The sequence below is a fragment of the Kogia breviceps genome, chromosome 17, assembly GCF_026419965.1.
Source record: "Kogia breviceps isolate mKogBre1 chromosome 17, mKogBre1 haplotype 1, whole genome shotgun sequence".
NCBI lineage: Eukaryota > Metazoa > Chordata > Mammalia > Artiodactyla > Physeteridae > Kogia > Kogia breviceps.
The window spans coordinates 16765933-16787710 of record NC_081326.1 but is presented as its reverse complement, the minus strand read 5'-3'; the positions used below and the strand labels follow the sequence as shown (position 1 = coordinate 16787710).

General features: G+C 38.5%; 1 protein-coding gene across 36 annotated transcripts in view; it reads left to right on the top strand.

Annotated features, from left to right (window-relative positions):
* The window catches only part of STAU2 (staufen double-stranded RNA binding protein 2), a 287834-nt gene that overhangs the window by 174910 nt on the left and 91146 nt on the right, over window positions 1–21778 (top strand). For 25 of the 36 annotated variants that reach the window (XR_010837440.1, XR_010837441.1, XR_010837439.1 and 22 more), the window contains one exon: window positions 4206–4319. The exons of the other annotated variants lie outside the window; for them this stretch is intronic. Coding sequence is in view for 22 of the 25 variants with exons in the window: in XM_067017246.1 (XP_066873347.1) it covers window positions 4206–4319 (114 nt within the window). In the remaining 3 variants the exon portion in view is untranslated. The remainder of the gene's footprint in view (window positions 1–4205; window positions 4320–21778) is intronic. 36 annotated transcript variants of the gene reach the window in all.

Sequence of the window (21778 nt, the reverse complement as noted above, 5' to 3'; positions counted from 1 at the left end):
CTTTTGTATAGCTAGTGTGCAGGCTCTGCAAGAATCAAGCATGTTTTGAGTATCGTAAGATCTAGTACTATTGCCTTTTAGCCCCTTGCTGTCTTTACCCCTCCTTGCAGGGCTTCTATGCAGTAGCTACAATGTGATACTCATTTTAGAGTATGAAAGATAGCAAAATGATATGATTCATAAACAATAAATCTTAAAATCAACATAGGCGATGACTTTTGTAACCTTCTAAAATTATCTTTATTCATTTTTCTTTCATTAAAATCAAGGTCCATGACATTGTATATTGGAAATTTTAGGGCCATATTTGTAGAAACACTGCTTTGTTGTAGCAGAAGTATTTCACCCATCAATCCTGAAGATTTGTGCTTTATAGAATGTAATGGAGCCTAGAGTTCTAAGATTCCTGGCTTCTGCTGATGCTTTGAATCATAGGAAGCATTTTTCGATTTAGAAGGATGAATTTTAAAATGTCATTCACACATTTCTTTTTTTGAAATTCACAATTTTATGAACTCTAATGTTTTTATGTCCAAGAAGGAAATGATAACTGAGGAGCCCATATCAAACTTGTTTTTATGAGGGATTGATTGTGTGAAGCATGATTCTTTCTCAAGGCTTTTTACCTATATATTATTAATTTTTGTTTAATTTGAAATTGTGTCCTCAAACAGTAGTTTCCTATATTTTTTACGTATTTTTACCTGTTTGGGGGGTACGGTCTCAGTGCAGTGGGGGGGATAAACATGGAATGACTATTTCTCTAGTCACCACTTGCCCCCATGCTCTGTCAAACCTCCCATTCGTGTTTATTTATATCTTTGGCAAATCCCATAGTTCTCCAGTTACCTTTAGCTTTAAAAAATCTAGTCCAGTTCACCGTAAAACTCCAAGCTCATGTCCCCCCATTGCCAGCCAGTTGTTTTGGTTCAAGACACGTCGGGGGAGGAGGGTATACGGTGATTTCTTTTTGTTACCCTCTCACTCCAGCACCTTCGAATATTTGTGGTTAGTGGGGTAGGAGCTTGATCTGCTGCTGAGACATCTTCCTCCACACTCTACCTCTGTTTCATGGCCTGGTTACTCCTCTGATGCTGGAAGCCTGAGAGGGGGCCTAGGGGAGGGGAGGGTGCCGCCCTTAGCATGGTTTCATCCGTTGCTGGCTTCCACATAGATGATGTTCATCTTATTTTTCCTTCTTTTTTCTTTATTGAAGTATAGTTGCTGTGCAATATTATGTAAGTTACAGGTGTACAATGTGGTGATTCACAATTTCTAAAGTTTATACTCCATCTGTAGTTATCGTTCATGCTTTTCTTGAAGCAGTGTTTAGTTTCTCCCAATTCCCTCTGTCGCCGAAGGGCAGCCGCGCTTCCTTCAGGCTTTACCAGTGGTGCAAGCCCCTGGCCCCGCTGTTGGTAGGTGTCACTTTGCTTGGCCTGAGTAGCCCCTTGGCTTCTGCTGAGACACTTTTTCATTCCCTCCAAGGGCCATGGGGATCTACGTGAGCATCTTCCTTCATCAGTTTTTGTTTTCAGGGATACTGTCTGCCTAGGGCTTCTTCAGCAAGCTCTCAGATATCTCCAGACTCAGTCTCTGTATTTTCACCTGCTTCCAAATGGCTAGGGACATACATCAGACTCGGTCAAGATTTCTTTTCAGTGGGGACCTGTAGGTTCAATTCTCAGCAAACCTACTGCCAGGGCACGAAATCTGTCTCCCTTTCATATAGGTACTCCTCATCTCTGTCAGCCGTTTTCTTAGAGCCGCCCCACTCACAGGAAATGCTGTATTCCTCGTAAGGCTGACAGCCAAATAATCCCCTCCCACTCGCCTGCCTTTTCCTAGTGCCTCTTTGTATTCTTTACGGTTGGACCAGTTCTGCTGACTATTAACAAGCAGGTGGGAAGAGAGAATAAGACCTGGCCTTAAATGTCAGCAGCTGCTCTAGAGCTCCTTTTGTTTTTGGCTGAGGGTCCTGGTGTGAGTTTTGGAGCAATAGGAAATCTCAGTGGGATCAGGTTCTTCCGTGAGTAAGAAAAAGCCCAGCGACTTAAACAAAATAGATGTATATTCTTCTCTCACATAAAGGTCTGTAAGCTTGCAGTCTAGGGCCAGTGACACGGTTCTGTTCCATGAACTCCTCAGGGACCCACGTTCCCGCCAACTCACCACTGTACCGTCTCTAAGTTTCGGCCCTTGTCCTCATGGTCAAAGACGGTCATGTCCACATCTCCAAGCAGTAAAGCAGGTGAAGAAGAGCCAAAGGCACACACCTGAAATCTCTTAAAAGTTCCCAGAAAGCTACCGCAGAATTGTCGTCTACATTCTGCTCAGTCATATGACTAATCATAGCTACAAGGGAGCCTGGGAAAGATCTTTATTCTGTGCCCAGCTAAGAATTACTGTGGAAAAATATTGGAGGACAGTTAGCTATCTCTGTCACATTTACTGAGTGCTGTGACATTTTCTTTGGAGCTGTGTGGAAACTTGCACCTTTGCATTTATCTTGTATGTATGAGCTCTACGTGTACACTAATATTTAATGCCTGCAGGATATATAATATTTTATAGGGTATTGAAGGCTCACCGTGAATTAGGAGAAAAATCAACTCTTTCAGTCACAGTATCCAAGCCACTGATGGAAATGAAGTTTGAAATTTATTTTTTGACTGGGATTGTCTTGTGCTATTTTTGTCCTTCCTAATTTTCATTTCTCTAGAAGAAAAAATAAAGCTGCAGTAAGTTGGCTGATATATGAGTGTGTTCACTGTCAATTTGGATATTTAGGAGAGTGTCATGTCTTTCATATAGACTTTCAATTGATGTCAAAAGGTGATTATATTTTATTTTAAAAAGCATGTTTTATGATAGAACTATATCAGACATAATATTTTAACTGTACCATAAATGGTTGTGAACTGTATCTATTATAGTGTCACCATCGATTGGCTTTTGCATAAACCTGTTATGTGTTAAGTTTCATTTTCCCCCATCATATTTCACTGCTGCATAGTGAACAAAAGGTCCACATTCTTGAACTCATACACACCGTGACCTTTCAGTTTGCTCAGGAGGTACAGTGAATTCAGACTGTTGTCAAATCTTTTTCCCCAAAGTTAATTTGGAAAAAATATTTTTATAACAAAATCTTTAAAGTACTTTGGAAACAGAGCTTTGTATGTCGGCTTGATTTGAATTCTAAGCTACCTTTTATAGATTCCAGGAAGTTTCCCCACCTTCATGGACACTGATGGCCAATCTTAACCTTACTGGTTTAAAAATGTTGAATTAGTAAACCATTAGACTAGGATTTATATCGTCATTTTCTGTCAGATCCATATTATATGTATATATGTACATCTATAGGCATATTTTTATTAATTTATTACAAAAGCAACGCTATTTGTACTTTATGAGCTTAGAATTAAAAGAAACACTGCTTGAAGGAACTTTTTTGAAAGTAGATGAATGGAAGGATAGAAATTTTCCCAGTGGCCTGATGGACTCACACTTCCCCCACCACCCGCCCCCCATACCCTACCTCTGATAGAGTCTTACATGTGGTTTTAATAATGATTGGCTATATGTAACTAAAAGAAAAATTATATTATAGTAACTTTATTTTGATCTGCACGTTTCAAATCATTTTAGTTTTATTCAATTTGATTATACTGTCAAAATTTCAAGCAGAGCATGAGGTAGTGAGATATATGTGTGTGTGTGTGTGTATTCAACAGTGATTTTATAGGGACTATAGTGTAGAATAGAAGAATGTCACTACCAATCAGGTGGCAATCACACACACACAGAGTCAAAGATGAGGAAAATTCAGGTTGCCAAAATTTCATTAGACTCAAATGAACTTGACTTATGTTTACCCTGCAGTCCTTTATACATTATGAAAAGTTGGACAAAAAAGATGGGTGTAGCATTTAGTTGTGAGTTTTTCTACTGGCTATACTAATGTAGAGCACTCTGCAAGGCATTTCCTAAACGCTCTTAAAACTTCGCAAGTACTTAAAACGGAATTAATAGATTTTCCATAGATCTTCAAGTCCCAATAAGGTTTTAAATATTTGAATTGCGTTTTACATAAATTATTTGAGTTTTTTCTTGAAAGCTAGAACCTTTGAAAAGGATCTGTTGCATCTGGCTCCCTCTTACAAGTGGTGTTCAGCAGATTTGCGTGTGTTCTGTTATAGGTTCACTACTGTGATAGACAAAGTGGCAAAGAGTGTGTGACCTGTCTGACATTAGCCCCTGTGCAGATGACTTTCCATGCTATTGGAAGCTCCATTGAAGCCAGCCATGACCAGGTATATAATATGCCACTGCCATTTTGCTGCACTATGGCCCAGCTAAGAAATCAGAGACCATCAGAATGGAAGCTATGTGCACACATACAGCTTTGCTTTCCCTAATACGTTAGCCACTAGTGCCATTTGCTAGACTTTTGAGAAATCCAGATTTTGTGTGTGTGTGTGTCGGGAAACCGATACCTTAGGAGATTTGAATTAGTTTAGGCTTCTAGTTTGTGGTTCATTATGAATTTAAATATAGAGTTCTCTTATAAGGGAGAAGTAATTGCCCTATGTTATTTTTATTTTTAATAATTATATATGGAGAGAAGGGTCAGCAAAACAATGTAGATAACACTGGAGTCTCACTATGATACATTCATTTAGTGCTGTTGAAGAGAGTTTAGTGTTACGGAATATATGTAAGATAACCTTGCCATCAATTTACTCCTATAACTTGGGATATTATTAAAATGAAGTTCCAGTGTTGTTTTTACTTTTAAAGTTTTATTTGAGAAGTAAAGCTAAAAATCTGAAAAGTATATTTTCTTAATAAACAGATTCCTTTGATTGTTTAGATAACAGCTTGAGAATACATCCTGTTTATAATACATATTTTCAATTAAAATAATCATCAGATTAGACTAAACTAATGACCTAGGTCGTAGAATTTCTAGTTTGGAGTCAAAATTAATAGACATACACAGTTTACTGTATGACTAACCAGCTGTGCTTTTAAAATTAACCATTTACATACAGAACAATCATAACCCACTTTCATATCCTTTTCCCAGTAAATTTGAGAATTCCTGATAGTCTTGCCCGATTCTCTTTTTCTTTCTGTCCGAATAGTGCCCTTGTATGGAGAGAGTAAAAGAGCATAATAGTGTAACTTCTCAAATACATAGTTTATTGTCCAGCCCAAACAGGAAAACAGTCTTAAGGGCATACCGCTCTAGTTTATGATGTCCCTGACATTATGGGTTTCCAGTCATCATTTGATTGGTGGCAAGGTATTGTGATGTTCCGGAAAGAACAACTAATTGGTCAAAACATCTGAGTTTTAGGAAGTAACCACAGCATATGTAAGCTGCTACAGACAGCTACCTGGGTGGATTCTATCATCTCTTCGGGACTCTGTGTCCTAGGATGCTACGTGAGGGAGTTAAGTTAGTTGACCTACAAGATTCATTCCAGTGCTACCATTTTATGATTCTATAACAGATCTTCCTGCTCTTGGTTGAATGAGCCCAACCAGTAATAAACAGTTTATAGCATGTCGATCTGGGAAGCAGCTTAGACATCTCTCCAGTGCTTCTCAAGGTTTTGCACTGATGTGTGCTCCAGCTACAGAAGAGAGTACAGCAGGGCTCTGAGGGACAGGGGCTAAACTAGCTAACAGAAAGTATTACGTTTCCCTGCATAAAGCTATAAATGAGCTATATGCCAGGTGCTGAGGACATGGTAAGAATGTTAGACATGGTTCCTGCTCCTATGGAGCTTACACTCCAGAACCTTTGAATAATTGGCAAGAAGTCTAGCTGCTGCTATATCTAACTCTATATCCACGGACGGCAGAAACAAATGGCAAGAGCAGCATGAGACAGCCACCCTGCAAAGGTCTCTCCTTAGACAAAGCAATGAAATCATTCTCAGAAACCCACACACCTGAGAAGAGCAACTCACTGTTAGCAGAGGTAGTTTATTGTTATGAAAGAGCACTGGACTGGGAATGGAGGCTGGGATCGAACCCAGAGTTGCCAGGAACTAGCCGTGGGACCTTGTCTCTTCACCTCTTGGAGCTTGGCTTCTTCATGAGTAAAATAATGAGACTGTTCAGGCTTGTGCCCAGACCATATGCCAAGGCACTCAAAGTCCAGGGCTGCAGTTAGCCCATATGGCACTTGAACAAATTAGAAAAAAGGTACCTCTTCCTCAAAACATTTTACTGGTATCCCACAGAAAATTGTCATAATAGATAAATCCAGTCACTACGGTGTGAATGCCCTCCCCATCAAGGTGTGCAGTGCACAACCTGCACAACTGTACAAAATGGTCTTATTCTGCATCTATCTGGAGTGTCAGTTACTCAATGGTAAGTAAATAAAGACAGTTTTATATAAAGTAAATACAACTGCATTATAGATGACAAATTTGCATGAAATTTTAAGATGAAATGTGTCGATAATGGTCAAATGGGTGGATGGATAGATAGATGGATGAATGGAGCCATGACTAGAACGACTATCCTGTATATCAGACACTCTACTTTGGTGGCCTCAGAGGTGCAAAGTGGCGGGGGCGGGGGTGTGATCCATGCACCTCCCTTGTGCTTGGATCATTGGGCTCCCTGAGGAGAGCAGACACAGAGTAAACCTCTCCTCCACATCCTCTGGCTTTTCTACATTGTGTTGAAAACGTAGAAAAACTAAGGGTCTGTCTAAGCAAGAGATACTCCTTCACCATACCAAAAGCATAAACTTGACCTTATAAGTTGGAAAAGATGGGCCACCGAATGCTTTCTCACCTGTTAATTTGTAAATACTAGAAAACAGGAAAGCACTTGAAAGCAAGAAGAATTACTGTTATTTAAAAGACATTATTTGAGCCACTGCAGTTGAACAAGAGAATAAGTATTCTGAAAAAAAAAAAGGATACGTAAAATTTAGAGGCAATCCTTCCCATGAAACTCAGGTTGTTCTTACCTGTATAGAAAATGGAGGTGAGAAATGGAAGAACTCTCTAGCCTTGAACCTTTACAGCTTATCTGGGTTTTTTTTTGGTGTTGGAGCTCCCAGTGTTTACTTTAGGTTGACAATGTTGGCATCACCAAATATGTTAGTACGGTCTTGCCTCACTGTGATATTTTTAAATTTTTTACAATTAATTTTTATTGGAGTCTAGTTGATTTACAGTGTTGTGTGAGTTTCAGATGTACAGCAGAGTGACTCAGTTATACGTAGGCGTATATCCAGTCATTTTCAGATTCTGTTCCCATATGGGTCATTACAGAGTATTGAATAGAGTTTGCGGCTTCTTAATTAAAAATATGTTTAACGCTAGGAGCCCAGTGAAGTGGAGACTGAACGTATTATCAGTGCATTCCCTCTCGGTATTAAGAGTAACAGGACAGGGACCATTAAGTGAAATTTCTCTATCAAGGTCAATGGAGATATGCAAAATGGTCGGGGAAGAGATTCAGTATCTATACGCTGGTGATGTCGAAATGTATGGAGCTCTTAATTCTCCCTTCCCCCTCTCCCAAACCTGCTTTTCCCTGCTTTTCTCTTTTATCTCCTTTTTCTTTTATCTATCCTGGTAAACGACCATCTACCTTGTTGCTGGGGCCAAGCCTCTTGAAGCGTCTTTGCCTCCTCTCTCCCCTTCACGTGCCACATCTGGTCCTAGCATCTCTTCCTCTAAATTACAGCTCTGATCTGACCACTTTTCACCACCTCCAGGGTTACCATTCTACTTTAAGTCACTAGCACTTTTAATCCAGACGACTGCAGTAGTCTCTAAACTGGCTTCCTTTTTTCTATTTTCGTTCCACTATGGGCTGTCTGCCACCCAGTAGCCAAAGTTATTTTTAAGATAATCATTCAGTCACGTTACTCAGCGACTTAGAAACTTCCAGTGGCTTCCCGTCACACCTATTATAAATCCAGAACTTTTGTTATGGCATACAAGTTCCCGTGTGGCTTGGCCCCCTCTACCTCTCCAATTTCAATTCCTGCCATTCTCCTTTTCACTCCGTCCCAGTCTCACTGGCCTTGTTGCCAGTTACATTGTAATGGATGAAAGAAACCAGACTCAAAAGACTACGGTAGGTTTGATGTGTGTGACATTCTGGAAAAGGCAAAACTATAGACAGATTGGTGGTTGCCAGGGGATGGGGAGGGATTAACCCTAAATTGTCAGGACAGAATTTTGGGGGATGATGGAAATGTACTATATCTTGATTGGTAGAAACACAACTGTATGCATTTACCAAACTCACGGAACTGTACACTGAAAGGGGTAAATTTTACTGTTTGCAGATTATACCTCAATAAGCCTAACTTTAAAAAAAACCGAACTCATTCTTTTATCAGTTACTCATGTGGTATTGATCCCAAGGAAATGTGGAAGGATGGCGTCCCCTTTCCTGTATTTGCTATGTGTTGGGTCCACCTTGGAAACACACTATATTTAACTAATAGCCTGGTCTAGAGCTCCTTCGAATACCAGTGGCTAGTTAAGGCTTGCTTTAGACCTCCTAGAATAATTATTCATCTCCAAAAACTGGTCTCAGCCTGCCACTGTCTGACTTTAGGGAAAGGGTCTGTCAGCCAGTGATTCCTGATTGGGAACTCTGAATTCTCATCCAGGCAGTGGGCAGTCATTCAGGGCGGTGTCTGCCTGGAGGTCCCCACGTGTTTGGGTGAGAATGTTCTACAGGTGTTTGCCTTATTCATCACAATAAATGTGATATTATAAATTCACATTAGTTTAGAATGTTTAATTGTCCAGAATATAAATATAGTTTAAATTTATAGATGTTGATTTTTTTTAGAAACATTTGTTAACTGAACCAACTACGTGGGAATCCTGCACTAGATTCTAGAGCATCCAAAGATAACTGACTGACAGTCCTTGTAATAAGCTAGATAAATAACTTCTTATAGCCTGCTGAGCCAATCATCTTGTGAAATTTAAAATTTATAGATCATGTGGTTTCAATGAAGAGCCATCATCCTTATTCATAAATTGAATTTTCAAAAACACACTTATTTGTTAAGATTGAGCTAGTGAGGGTTTTGCTGAGTATTTTTCAGTATATCCTATTTGGAAATGAAATTTATATTGTATAGTTTATATTAGTAAAGCAGAATTGTTTGTAATACTCCAGAAAGGATTTTAGAACATCCTGTCTTGGTATAACTCAGCAGATACTATCTGTGCTCTCTCCTGGCCCGATACCCTCTCTATCAGTACATCTTTCTTCATCATTTTTTTTTTTCTTCATCATTCTGAAGTGTTACTGAGTACCTCTCCCTCTCTGTCTCTTTTAATTACATTAGTCACCTTCTGTTACAGCCTCAAAGTCATAAACTTCCTTCCTTGTCTTTATATTTTCTTTTTATCCATCTTCATTCAGACTGAATTATTAATCTCACCATTTCACAAATACTAGGTGAGCAGGCATAGGTTAGTCAAAATACTAGAGCTTAATTCCTGGTTAATAGTGCTGTCACTCCCTACCTTATTTTGTTCAAGTTAGCTCTGGAACTAACTCACCTGCTTCGTATAAATAAAAGAATGAACTAATAAAGCAACCGCCTAATCCAGTACTAACTAGCCAGTGAAGTATAACATGTCTATTAGTGGTTGCTGTAATCTGCCCCTAGTCATCACAAAGTGAGGTTATTGTGTAGAGCAACTGACAACGCGTACTTGACACATTACTTAGAATTTGAAAAATCAACAATTTTACAAGAGAAAAGAAGCAAGAACCAAATTTCTTTTTTTTTATTATTATTATTGAGGTATAGTTGACTTGCAATATTATACAGGTTTCAGGTACACAACATAGTGATTCACAATTTTTAAACGTTATGCTCCATTTATAGTTTTTATAAAACATTGGCTATACTCCCTGTGGTGTACAATATATCCTGTAGCTTATTTATTTTATACGTAGTAGTTTGTACCTCTTTTTTTTTTTTTTTTTTTTTTTTTTCCGGTACGCGGGCCTCTCACTGTTGTGGCCTTTCCCGTTGCGGGGCACAGGCTCCGGACGCGCAGGCCCAGCGGCCATGGCTCACGGGCCCAGCGGCTCCGCGGCACGTGGGATCTTCCCAGACCGGGGCACGAACCCGCGTCTCCTGCATCGGCAGGCAGACTCTCAACCACTGTGCCACCAGGGAAGCCCAGTCTGTACCTCTTTATCCCCTACCTCCATCTTGCCTCTCCTCCCTTCCCCCTCCCCGTTGGTAACTACTAGTTTGAACAAGAACCAGATTTATGTATAATGTGTTTACCGTGTACTACTATATATTGTGCTAGGCTCGACATACATTATTTTGCTTAATTCTCATGGTAACTGTGTGAGGTAGAAGCTGTACCATTTGATTATTTGCTTCATCTGCTCCACTGCCTTTAAGGGTTTATGTCCAGATTAGTAACATCAATCAACCTGTGTGCTTTGACTAGAATTAGAGGCAGACCTCTCAATCAAAGAGCAACCATTAAGTGTGACAATTTACAAATCTACGGGTACTCTCTTCTACTTTTGATTGATTAAATTCTGCTCATAGTTCTTTTTCTGATTAATTACAAGTCTCTTTGTCTGAGTAATTGTGTCATAATGTCTTACAGTTGGATAGTAATCTAAAACTAAAAGAAGAAGTCTTCTCTCATATTATCTAAGTATATACTATCATAGCAATAGTACATTGATTGATTGTAGACTATGTACAGAACTTCTGTAGTGCTAGAAGGTCTTAAATGGTAATACATCTACTACCGTGCCCTTTAATCTAATGGAGTGTATCAGCTAGGCTGCTTTTGGCTACAAGTAACAGAAAAACTGACTCATTTTGGCTTAAATAATAAGGAATCTTGTTATCTCACATAACAGGAAGTTCAGAGGAAGGGTGAACTCCAAGGTCGGTTGATAAAGCAGCTCAGTGATGTCAACAGGGAATTGGGTTATTTCATTTCTTAACTCTGCCATCCTCTGCTTTATCCTCTGTGTCATGGAAAGATGGCCCCAGTAGTTCTCTGCGTCACTGGCCGCATAGCCACATCCAAAAGAAAACATGAGATCTGATCTTGTTCTTTCTCCTTTTAGGGGCACAGACATCTGTATCTGGAATTCCCCCGGCTACCTTTCCTTTGTAGCTCAGGCCTGCATTGGGCCGGTGACATGCACATGTCTAAACTAGTCACTGGCAAGAGAAAAGAGATCACTACTAGTTTAAATGCTTCTTGGGGTGAAAGGGTTATTGAGGAATCAACCACAAGGACTACTACAGGAGGGGTAAAATACCACATAAGTAATTTAAAATGTTCTAGTAGACCCATTTAAAAACTAAAAAGACACTGTTAAGTTTAATCTTAATACTATATTTTATTTAGCCCAATATATCTAAAGTATCATTTCAAACTGTAATCAACTTTTTAAATTACTGAGGTATTTTGTGTTTTTTTCATACATCTCATTTTGGACTAGCCACATGTCAGGTGCTCAGTAGCCACATGTGTGTTGGACAGGATGAAATCCAAGGGCATTATGACTCAGTCTCTGCCTATGTCTCCAGTCTTATCCTTGACTATTCACCCTGTGCCTAACCTGTATGCATGCTTTATATCCTGGCCGTATTGAGTTACCACGACTCCTGCTCTCTTGCATCTGTCTTTCTTGGCACTGTTCCCTCTGTCTGGGCCGTTCTCTCCTTGCTCGTAAGAGGAACTTTGTTTTATCCGTCAGGTGCAGTCAACGTGTCACTCCAGTCAATAAGCCTTCCCCAAACCCACTTCTTACATCATCCCACTGTTACATTTCTCAAACGGTCTTCCCATTATTTGTTTCCATATTGGTCTACCCCACTGGGCAGTGACCCCTTCAGTGAAGCCCAGAGCGGTGTCTTCTTTGCCTTAGTATTCTCCATGTCTATGCTCTGGCACTTAGGAGTAACTCCGTACATATTAGGATGGAAATGAATTGAGTTTCTAAGAAAAATTTGAATGACTTGGATTTGGTGGGTTCATTTGCTAGAATTGGTGAGAGAAATGGAATGTTTGGCACAGGATGCTTTCTCTGGTGGTGGCTTTATAGACACATTTTTTGTGAAAGCATCCTGAGGCCCTCCATATGTGACCTCAGAGTATTTACGTGCTCTGAATACATGTAACTATCATCAGGAATCCATCATATGTCTCCATTAATTTCTCTACTGATCTGTTTGTAACTGAATTTTTTTTCTAACCTGTCATGCATATGAGTACATCCTTCTCAGTGTCTAAATTACTTTTCTCAAGTTCCAGAGCTGCGTCCTATTTCTAGCATTTCACAGTGTAATATACAAGTCAGTATTCACTGCATAGTGGCATTTGGGACTGCATCCCTCAGAACATAAAGAGGCACAAACTTCATAGGTTTGAGCAACAATTTCCCAAGACAAATAAAGCTTTTTATTAATATAAGGGACACTTAGGAGTGACATTGCATAATAACAGCCCTCACTGCATTATCCTAGAGGTACCTGCGGTAGGGTTGTGGCTTTCTTTGTATTACATAGATTCAGTATAAGTTTTGAACTTCACTGTTCCACTTGCTCCACTATCAAGCCACAGTGCTGAGGGACACAGAGTTTTGAAAGAGAGGGTATAATCACTGCCATTGGCAGCTGCTAGGAAGTTCTGGAGCTGCCAAAATTCAACACATAACTTGATTTTTGTTTACTTTTTATGAAATAGGATGCTGAGAGAGATACTAAAAAGGTACATCAAAATGTTTGTTTGGGGAAAGTGCTTTCAAATTTGTTGATTTTTGTATTTCACGATATTTCTCCTATCTGAAACTTGATTATAGGACTAAAATTTCTTCCCCTGGCTTTTCATTTATTATATAAAATTCCCATTTTACACAAATATATCTTATAGTTAAGGAATTCAATCATATCTTTTTTCTTTACACTTTGTATTTCACTAACTAGTCCAGTAGTTCAAATAACCTTTTTTTTAAACATCTTTATGGGAGTATAATTGCTTTACAATGTTGTGTTAGTTTCTGCTGTATAACAAAGTGAATTAGCTATACATATACGTATATCCCCATATCTCCTCCCTCTTGTATCTCCCTCCCACCTCCCTATCCCACCCCTCTAGGTGGTCACAAAGCACCGAGCTGATCTCCCTGTGCCATGCGGCTGCTTCCCACTAGCTATCTGTTTTACATTTGGTAGTGTATATATGTCAGTGTTTCTCACTTCATCCCAGCTTACCCTTCCCCCTCCCTGTGTCCTCAGGTCCACTCTGTGTCTGTGTCTTTATTCCTGTTCTGCCCCTAGGTTCATCAGAACTGTTTTCTGTTTTAGATTCCATATATATGTGTTAGCATATGGTATTTGTTTTTCTCTTTCTGATTTACTTCACTCTGTGTGACAGACTCTAGGTCCATCCACCTCACTACAAATTACTCAATTTCGTTTCTTTTTATGACTAATATTCCATTGTATATATGTACCACATCTTCTTTATCCATTCATCTGTTGATGGACACTTAGGTTGCTTCCATGTCCTGGCTACTGTAAATAGAGCTGCAATGAACATTGTGGTACATGACTCTTTTTGAATTATGGTTTTCTCAGGGTATATGCCCAGTAGTGGGATTGCTGGGTCATTTGGTAGTCCTACTTTTAGTTTTTTAAGGAACCTCCTTACTGTTCTCCATAGCGGCTGTATCAGTTTACATTCCCACCAACAGTGCAGGAGGGTTCCCTTTTCTCCACATCCTCTCCAGCATTTATTGTTTGTAGATTTTTTTGATGATGGCCATTCTGACCGGTTTGAGGGTGATACCTCATTGTAGTTTTGATTTGCATTTTGATTTGTTTGTTGGCAATCTGTATACCTTCTATGGAGAAATGTCTATTTAGGTCTTCTGCCCATTTTTGGATTGGGTTGTTTGTTTTTTTTTATATTGAGCTGCATGAGCTGCTTGTATATTTTGGAGATTAATCCTTTGTCAGTTGCTTTGTTTGCAAATATTTGGTCCCATTCTGAGGGTTGTCTTGTCATCTTCTTTATGGTTTCCTTTGCTGTGCAAAAGCTTTTAAGTTTCATTAGGTCCCATTGTTTATTTTTATTTTTATTTCCATTTACCTGGGAGGTGGGTCAAAAAGGATCTTGGTGTGATTTATGTCATAGAGTGTTACACCTGTGTTTTCCTCTAAGAGTTTTATAGTATCTGGCCTTACATTTAGGTCTTTAATCAATTTTGAGTTTATTTTTGTGTATGGTGTTAGGGAGTGTTCTAATTTCATTCTTTTACATGTAGCTGTCCAGTTTTCCCAGCACTGCTTATTGAAGAGGCTGTCTTTTCTCCATTGTATACTCTTGCCTCCTTTATCAAAGATAAAATGACCATATGTGCGTGGGTTTATCTCTGGGATTTCTATCCTGTTCAATTGATCTATATTTCTGTTTTTGTGCCAGTACCATACTGTCTTGATTACTGTAGATTTGTAGTATAGTCTGAAGTCAGGGAGCCTGATTCTTCCAGCTCTGTTTTTCTTTCTCAAGATTGCTTTGGCTGTTTGGGATCTTTTGTGTCTCCATACAAATTGTGCAGTTTTTTGTTGTAGTTTTGTGGAAAATGCTATTGGTAGTTTGATAGGGATTGCATTGAATCTCTAGATTGCTTTGGGTAGTATAGTCATTTTCACAATGTTGATTCTTCCAGTCCAAGAACATGGTATATCTCTCCATCTGTTTGTATCATCTTTAATTTCTTTCATCTGTGTCTTATAGTTTTCTGCATACAGGTCTTTGGTCTCCTTAGGTAGGTTTATTCCTAGGTATTTTATTCTTTTTGTTGCAGTGGTAAATGGGAGTGTTTCCTTAATTTCTCTTTCAGATTTTTCATCATTAGTGTATAGGAATGCAAGAGATTTCTGCACATTAATTTTGTATCCTGCTACTCTACCAAATTTGTTGATTAGCTCTAGTAGTTTTCTGGTAGCATCTTTAGGATTCTCTATGGATAGTATCATGTCATCTGCAAACAGTGACAGTTTTACTTCTTCTTTTCCGATTCCAATTCCTTTTATTTCTTTTTCTTCTCTGATTGCTGTGGCTAAAGCTTCCAAAACTATGTTGAATAATAGTGGTGAGAGTGGGCAACCTTGTCTTGTTCCTGATCTTAGAGGAAAGGGTTTCAGTTTTTCACCATTGAGCATGATGTTGGCTGTGGGTTTGTCATATATGGCCTTTATTATGTTGTGATACGTTCCCTCTATGACTACTTTCTGGAGAGTTTTTATCATAATGGTTGTTGAATTTTGTCAGAACCTTTTTCTGTAACTTTTGTTTTTGTTTTTTAGCTGTTTGTTTTTTAATTGAGTTAGAATTGAAATATAACATTGTATTAGTTTTAGGCATACAACATAATGATTTGATATATGTATATATTGCAAAATGGTTACCACAAATTTAGTAAACATCCATCACCACGACTAGTTACAAATTCAGTCGTATCTTCAAAAAATATTTCAGGAGGGAAGGTCACCAGGAACAACTTCTCACCACTGGATAGTTATTCCTCAATGGACTGGAACAGGAATCAGCAAACCACAACCAATGGGCCAAATCCAGCTTACCACCTGAACTAAGGATGGCTTTTAGATTTTGAAATGGTTGGAAAGAAATCAAAAGAAGAATAATATTTCATGAGATGTGAAAATTGTATGGAATTCAAATTTTAGTATCCTTAAAGAAAATTTTATTGGAACATACTCATGCCCATGTGTTCAGGTGTTGTCTGTGGCCACTTTCACTACAACAGCAGAAATGAGTAATTACGACAGAAACCGTATTGCCTGCAACACCTAAAATATTTACTATCTGCCCCTTTATAGAAAAAGTTTGCTGATCTAATCCCCAAACTAGAAGGAAGAAACATTAGGCATGCACTTTTTGTATTTTGTATCAAATGTTATTCTAAACATGGTCACTGAGAGTTCATTCTCTTTCAGAAAGGAGCTAATCTTCTGGAAATATTGCCTGTATTATAGCATAGTTAGATTTGGTTGTGAGTTTTGGATTTATTTACTCTACAATAGAAACCAATTTTATTCTCTAAGGGAAAAATTAATTATCATCAGTATTTATCAGAGCATTGAAAGAAAGTTTGCTGGTAGCAAAGGTTACTTTTGTCTCCTTTTTGAAATCCCACTTAGAAAAGCTTCATAGCTGCATTTTTATTTTAAGTAATAGGGAATATTCTGTTGTTTCCATAGTGATCTTTTTTCATTTCAGATATATAAACAGTTTCCAGAACCAACAGTGAGTTATAGGGGAAGGTAGTGGGAAGATTGAATATTATGTATTTTACAACTGACTCATAATTTCATTTACGCTTAGTACAGCATGACCACATTTCTAAAAGGTTATATGTATCCAGTGATATTGTGCACACAAGTGACTTACTAACTTAACCTATAAAATAATTTTGGACTATAGTCAAGACCCATGAATTTACCTTATTGCTTTCCTTCTCTTGCTTTTTTTTCCTGAAGTGATGAATAACAGCTAATCAACAGAAAGTTGAAATTTTAGGTTTTAAAAAACATGACTTCTCCCCAGCTGCACTAAAAAAGATTTGCAGCGTGGTTATTTGCTCTGTACCTCACCTTAGCTTTAGCTCAGTGTTTCACAACAGATTGTCTCTTTGAAGATAATTTCATGTTCATGATCTCATAGGAGACAAAGAGTCCAAAAGTGCTTCCTAGATTTTCTCCCTATAAAGTTTTGTTCAGTTTTAGACCTGTATACATACTCCATGTTAGTAGTTCCTTAATTTTTTTATTATTAATTTATTTTATTTTATTTATTTTTGGCTGTGTTGGGTCTTTGTTGCTGCACGTGGGCTTTCTCTAGTTGTGGCAGGTGGGGGCTACTCTTCATTGTGATGCATGCAATGCGGTTCTCATTGCGGTGGCTTCTCTTGTTGCAGAGCATGGGCTTTAGGTGCGCGGGCTTCAGTAGTTGTGGTTCACGGGCTCAGTAGTTGTGGCTCACGGGCTTAGTTGCTCCACAGCATGTGGGATCTTCCTGGACCAGGGATCGAACCCATGTCCCCTGCATTGGCAGGCAGATTCTTAACCACTGCGCCATCAGGGAAGTCCCAGTAGTTCCTTAATTTTTAATTTGGTATTCTAATTTCAAATTACTTAAGTAAGGATTTAATATTCCTACTATTCTGTTGGTCTAGATACTTGATGTTGATGTGAAGATCGCTGGGGAAATATCCTAAAAACCTTTCTGTTAACAGTTCATGCTAATGAATCATAACCAGATACATTATTGAGCCAATAAATACCATATGTATATAATTGGCTAAATGGATGTGAAAGTTATAGTGGAAAACTGTTGCCTATATAGACTTTTTTAAAGTGACGATCAATAGAATATAGTTCCCTAGGCCACAGATTTGAGAGCATTATTGCCCACTGGAGGTCACTTTTATAACCTAAAGAGTATTACCTTCCTCGTAAACTCAAATTACAGTGTTGTGTATGATTTATTACACTATTTAAAACTGAAAAACAGTAACCTTCTCTCTCTCAGCAATACACCTTCAAGTAAGTCATGCCTCTCCCCATTTCCAAAACTACTTTTTAGACTAACCAGTTACTGGTTATTTTTCAGAACTTTCCATTTTATTCTTTCATTGCTAATAGTTATTTGACCTGGTCTCTTTGTTTCTAAGTTAGCAGCTAATGCCTCTTCAGGTCACATATCTTTAAAATACTCTTTAGTGAATTGGTTTCTTGTTTGCATCCTCTAATGGAAGGAATATAAAGACATTTTTTTAACCCCAAATATTTAACATGTATGAAATTTAATAATCAGGGCCAACATAGTGATTTAAAAATGTCTCTATTGCCCTTCATAGGCTGTACAGTAATGTGCTACCAGCAAACCTAGTACATTTTGGTAAGAAGTGTCATCACTCTACCAAGACCCATACTTAGCGTTTCTCACTCTAAAAGGCTGATATGCTGACAGGCCTTATAGCTGGCTCACCTAACCTCACATGCAGAGACAGGTCCTGCCTCTATGGAGGTTCTTGCCGTAGCAGGGAGCACAGAGTAAGAAAATCTCCAGCTCAGGGACAGAGTTGTCTGTCTGCCAGCTCCTTGTTGCTGATACATTTCTGCTTCCAGACAACTGTTTGCTGCAGTCTTTATCTAGTTATTTCCTTACTATCTGCCTGACTGAACCTACCTTACCTTGAACTCTGACTCCTGGTTACTTACCTAGGGTCTGCCCTGTTTGTTTGTCTTGGCCTGCTAGTACTTTTGTTCTCTCTGATCTTGTACTGCCTAACCAACCCTAGAGATTGGCTTCTGACCATTTTCTATTCTTATCTGCATCTTGCATTTCTGAGACTCATTCTTCTCATATTGCTCTCGAAATCGGAAACTGTTCATGATTGACAGAGGTCCATTTTATTGATATTATAGCCGATAGTCATTATAAAATCCAGATATCAATTTACTTGTTGGCAGAACTGGTATTCAGCCTGTGTCCCCAGTATGGTTGTACCAATTGTTAAAATGTCTAAATACTTTCCTGCCACTTGGCAGATAGTTTCTGCCCCATGTTTCATCTTCTGTCATCATGGCCTCAGGTCTGGGACTTCTGGGATCTCTCCACAATCATGGAACTAATGGATCATTTCTTGGGCCAGCTAGTTTTGTTGTTTAGTTTTGTTGTCTGATTCTTTTGGTTGGTATCCATGCCACACTAATTATTAAATATTTTTAGTATCATCTCTGCTTTCAGAGCTATATGAAAGAGTTAAGTTCTTCAAGGGGGCAGGGAGGTAGGGAAGACATTCTAAAGTGATCCTTTTTCTTAAAAGGTTTTTGAAAGTGTCCATAGGAAATCAAGAAACAGTTTATTCATTCAGCCCTCATGTACTAAGCACCAGCTGTATCTCTACCACTCTACTAGATGCTGAAGAAGTATTTACTATTTTGTAAATAAGGAAGGCCCTCAGATTGACTGTAATTAAAAGTTAGAGACAGGGTATATGGGAACTCTCTGTGCTTTTTGCTCCATTTTACTGTGAATCTAAAACTGCTCTAAAAAATAAAGTATTTAAAAGGAAAAAAAAGTTGGAGAAACATATTCAGAAACAATTGAGGACTAATTGCAAAGCAACATGATTTAGTGTCAGAAATGTTTTAAAATCCATTTATGCATATATGAATTTTGAAATCTACTGTAGCATATGGAAATGATCAAGAGCAGAAGAATTTACCTGATTAAGCTTCTTTTAGGAGTTAATGGACTGTGAAATGAAAGATTATAAGAGCTTTCCATATAGAGGAAACAACATGAGAAAAATATAGGAGCATGGAAGTTGGCAAGGAATATGTGGGGGAAGAAAAACTCAACCTGGCAGAAGCTCTAGGAATAAATGTTGTGGCATAAAATCAAGACAGTTGAGTACATTCTTGACATCTAGATGGAGCAGTATGAGTTTTATGTTCTTTGCAGCAAAGAACCATGCTTCGGTCAGGAGCAAGGGATATGATTATACTGGTGTCCATAAGGTCAGTCTAGTAACCGGATGCAGGACTGACTGTGGTGAAGGCTTCTGTCATTGTAATTCAGGAATGAATGGGTGCTGATTACCTTGATGGGTGTGACTCTAAAAATGGCAAAGAAAACAGTATTGCAGAGAAAGAAGCAGCAGACCTTGGTGGCCAGCTGGGTATGGTGGAAAGAAACAGAGCAATTAAAAATAGCTTTAAAGGCAGACTACCAATATGGCAGAATGAGAGCTGGGCAGATCTTCCTTCCAAAAAGCAACAATAAAACTGTACACAGTTGTCAAAAACATCAATTTTAGGGCTCTGGAAATGGATCAGAGGCATTCACGAAATTGAGAAATGTATATTGATGGAAAAACTACTGAACTTCAGGTGAAAGGTAGAAAATTCTGTGGTGTTCCTGCCTGGAGCTGATCTCATTCCCCACCTCCAGGCTCAGTCAGCACATTAGTTATGCAAGAGCAAGGAAAGCCATGGAAACCAGAAGTTTCACTGGAGGAGTGGCCTTACTTGATTTGAAGTGGAATGTGAAAAACCCATGCCAGTGGCACTGTGAATAACGGTAAACATCTTAGTAGCAAACAAACAGGAAAGGCTAGCTAGCAGCTCAGTGAACTTGAGCTTACAGGCTTGGTTGGGGTCAACACTGGACCAACAGACTAGTCAGAAATTTATCAGGGAGACTCAGAAAATGATATAGCGATAGGGTCCTCAATAAAGTCAACACAGCTGACCAGAAGGCTTCACACACATGCAGGAGAGAACAGAGAGGGCTCAAGCTATCTACACATCTGAGTTTAAAAGGGAATGCAAGAGGGCCTAGCAGCAAGTAAAAGCCAAGGTAGACTTGAGAACTGCCTGTTCTTTGAATGTGGTCTCCAACCCAAACACAGATTCATTGGCAGGAAGTAGAAGCTTTATTGGCATAGGATATTTAAGCACCACCACCTGTCCAATCACTGACTGACCACTAAGCTATACAGACACAAGGGTTACTCCTAGGGAACTGGGTTTAAAAATTTTAAAAGAAAATAATTTTTTTAAAAACTGAGAAGAGACACAAGCAGCCACATGCTGTGAGGGAAATGGATTGCACAGATTTAATCTAAGCAAATTAATAAACAAGCAAGAAAACCACAGCAACAGCAGCAATCCTGAGGAGAAACATTAAAACCCAGAGTAACTACAATATAGTATCTAAGTTTCTAGTTTTCAACAAAAAATTACAAGATATACAAAGAAAGGAAAGGGTAACCAGTATTCCCTGGAAAAAAGCTGTGGGCCCACATGTTGGACTCAGCAGACAAAGACTTCAAAGGTGGTATAATAAATACATTCAAGGAAGTAAAGGAAGCCATATTTAAAGAATTAAAGGAAAACATACTGACAACGACTCAACAAATAGAGACTCTCAATGAAGAGAGAAAAAAATTTTAAGGCCACATAGAAATTCTACAGGTTAAAAGTAATTACTGAAATGAAAAATTCAGTAAAGGGATTGAATTCAACAATAGATTTGAGATGGCAGAAGAAAGAACCAAAAGAGATGGCTTCAAGACAGATCAAAAGAAATTATCTACTCTGAATAACAGAAAAAGGAATACAAAAATTAACAGAGCCTCATAAACTGTTGGACAACATCAAGCGATATATAAAAAGGATTAAACACCATTATCAAGGTTGATTTAATATCTGAAAATCAGTTGCTGTTTACATCATATTAATAAAGGAGAAAAAGCACGTGATAATCTCTGTAGACAAAGAAAAAACATTTGACAAAATCCAGCACCCGTTTCTTTCCTTTTTTTTTTTTTAAGAGTAGAGCTTATAGATGTGAGTCATTTTTACTTAGCTTAACCGACACCCACTTCTGATTAAAAACTCTGAACAGTCTAGGAACAGGAGGGAAATTCCTTAACTTGATAAAGGGCGTCTATGAAGAACCTACAGCTAATGTCATCCTAATGGTGAAAGACTAAATACTTTCTCCCTGAGTTTGGGAACAAAGCCTGATGTCACCACTTCTACTCAACATTGTTGTAGAGATTGCAGCCAGTTCAATACGGGGAGCAGGGGAGAAGGAAAGAGAAAGAAAAAAACAAAAGACATGCGGTTTGGAAAGGAAGAAACAAAACTACCTTTATT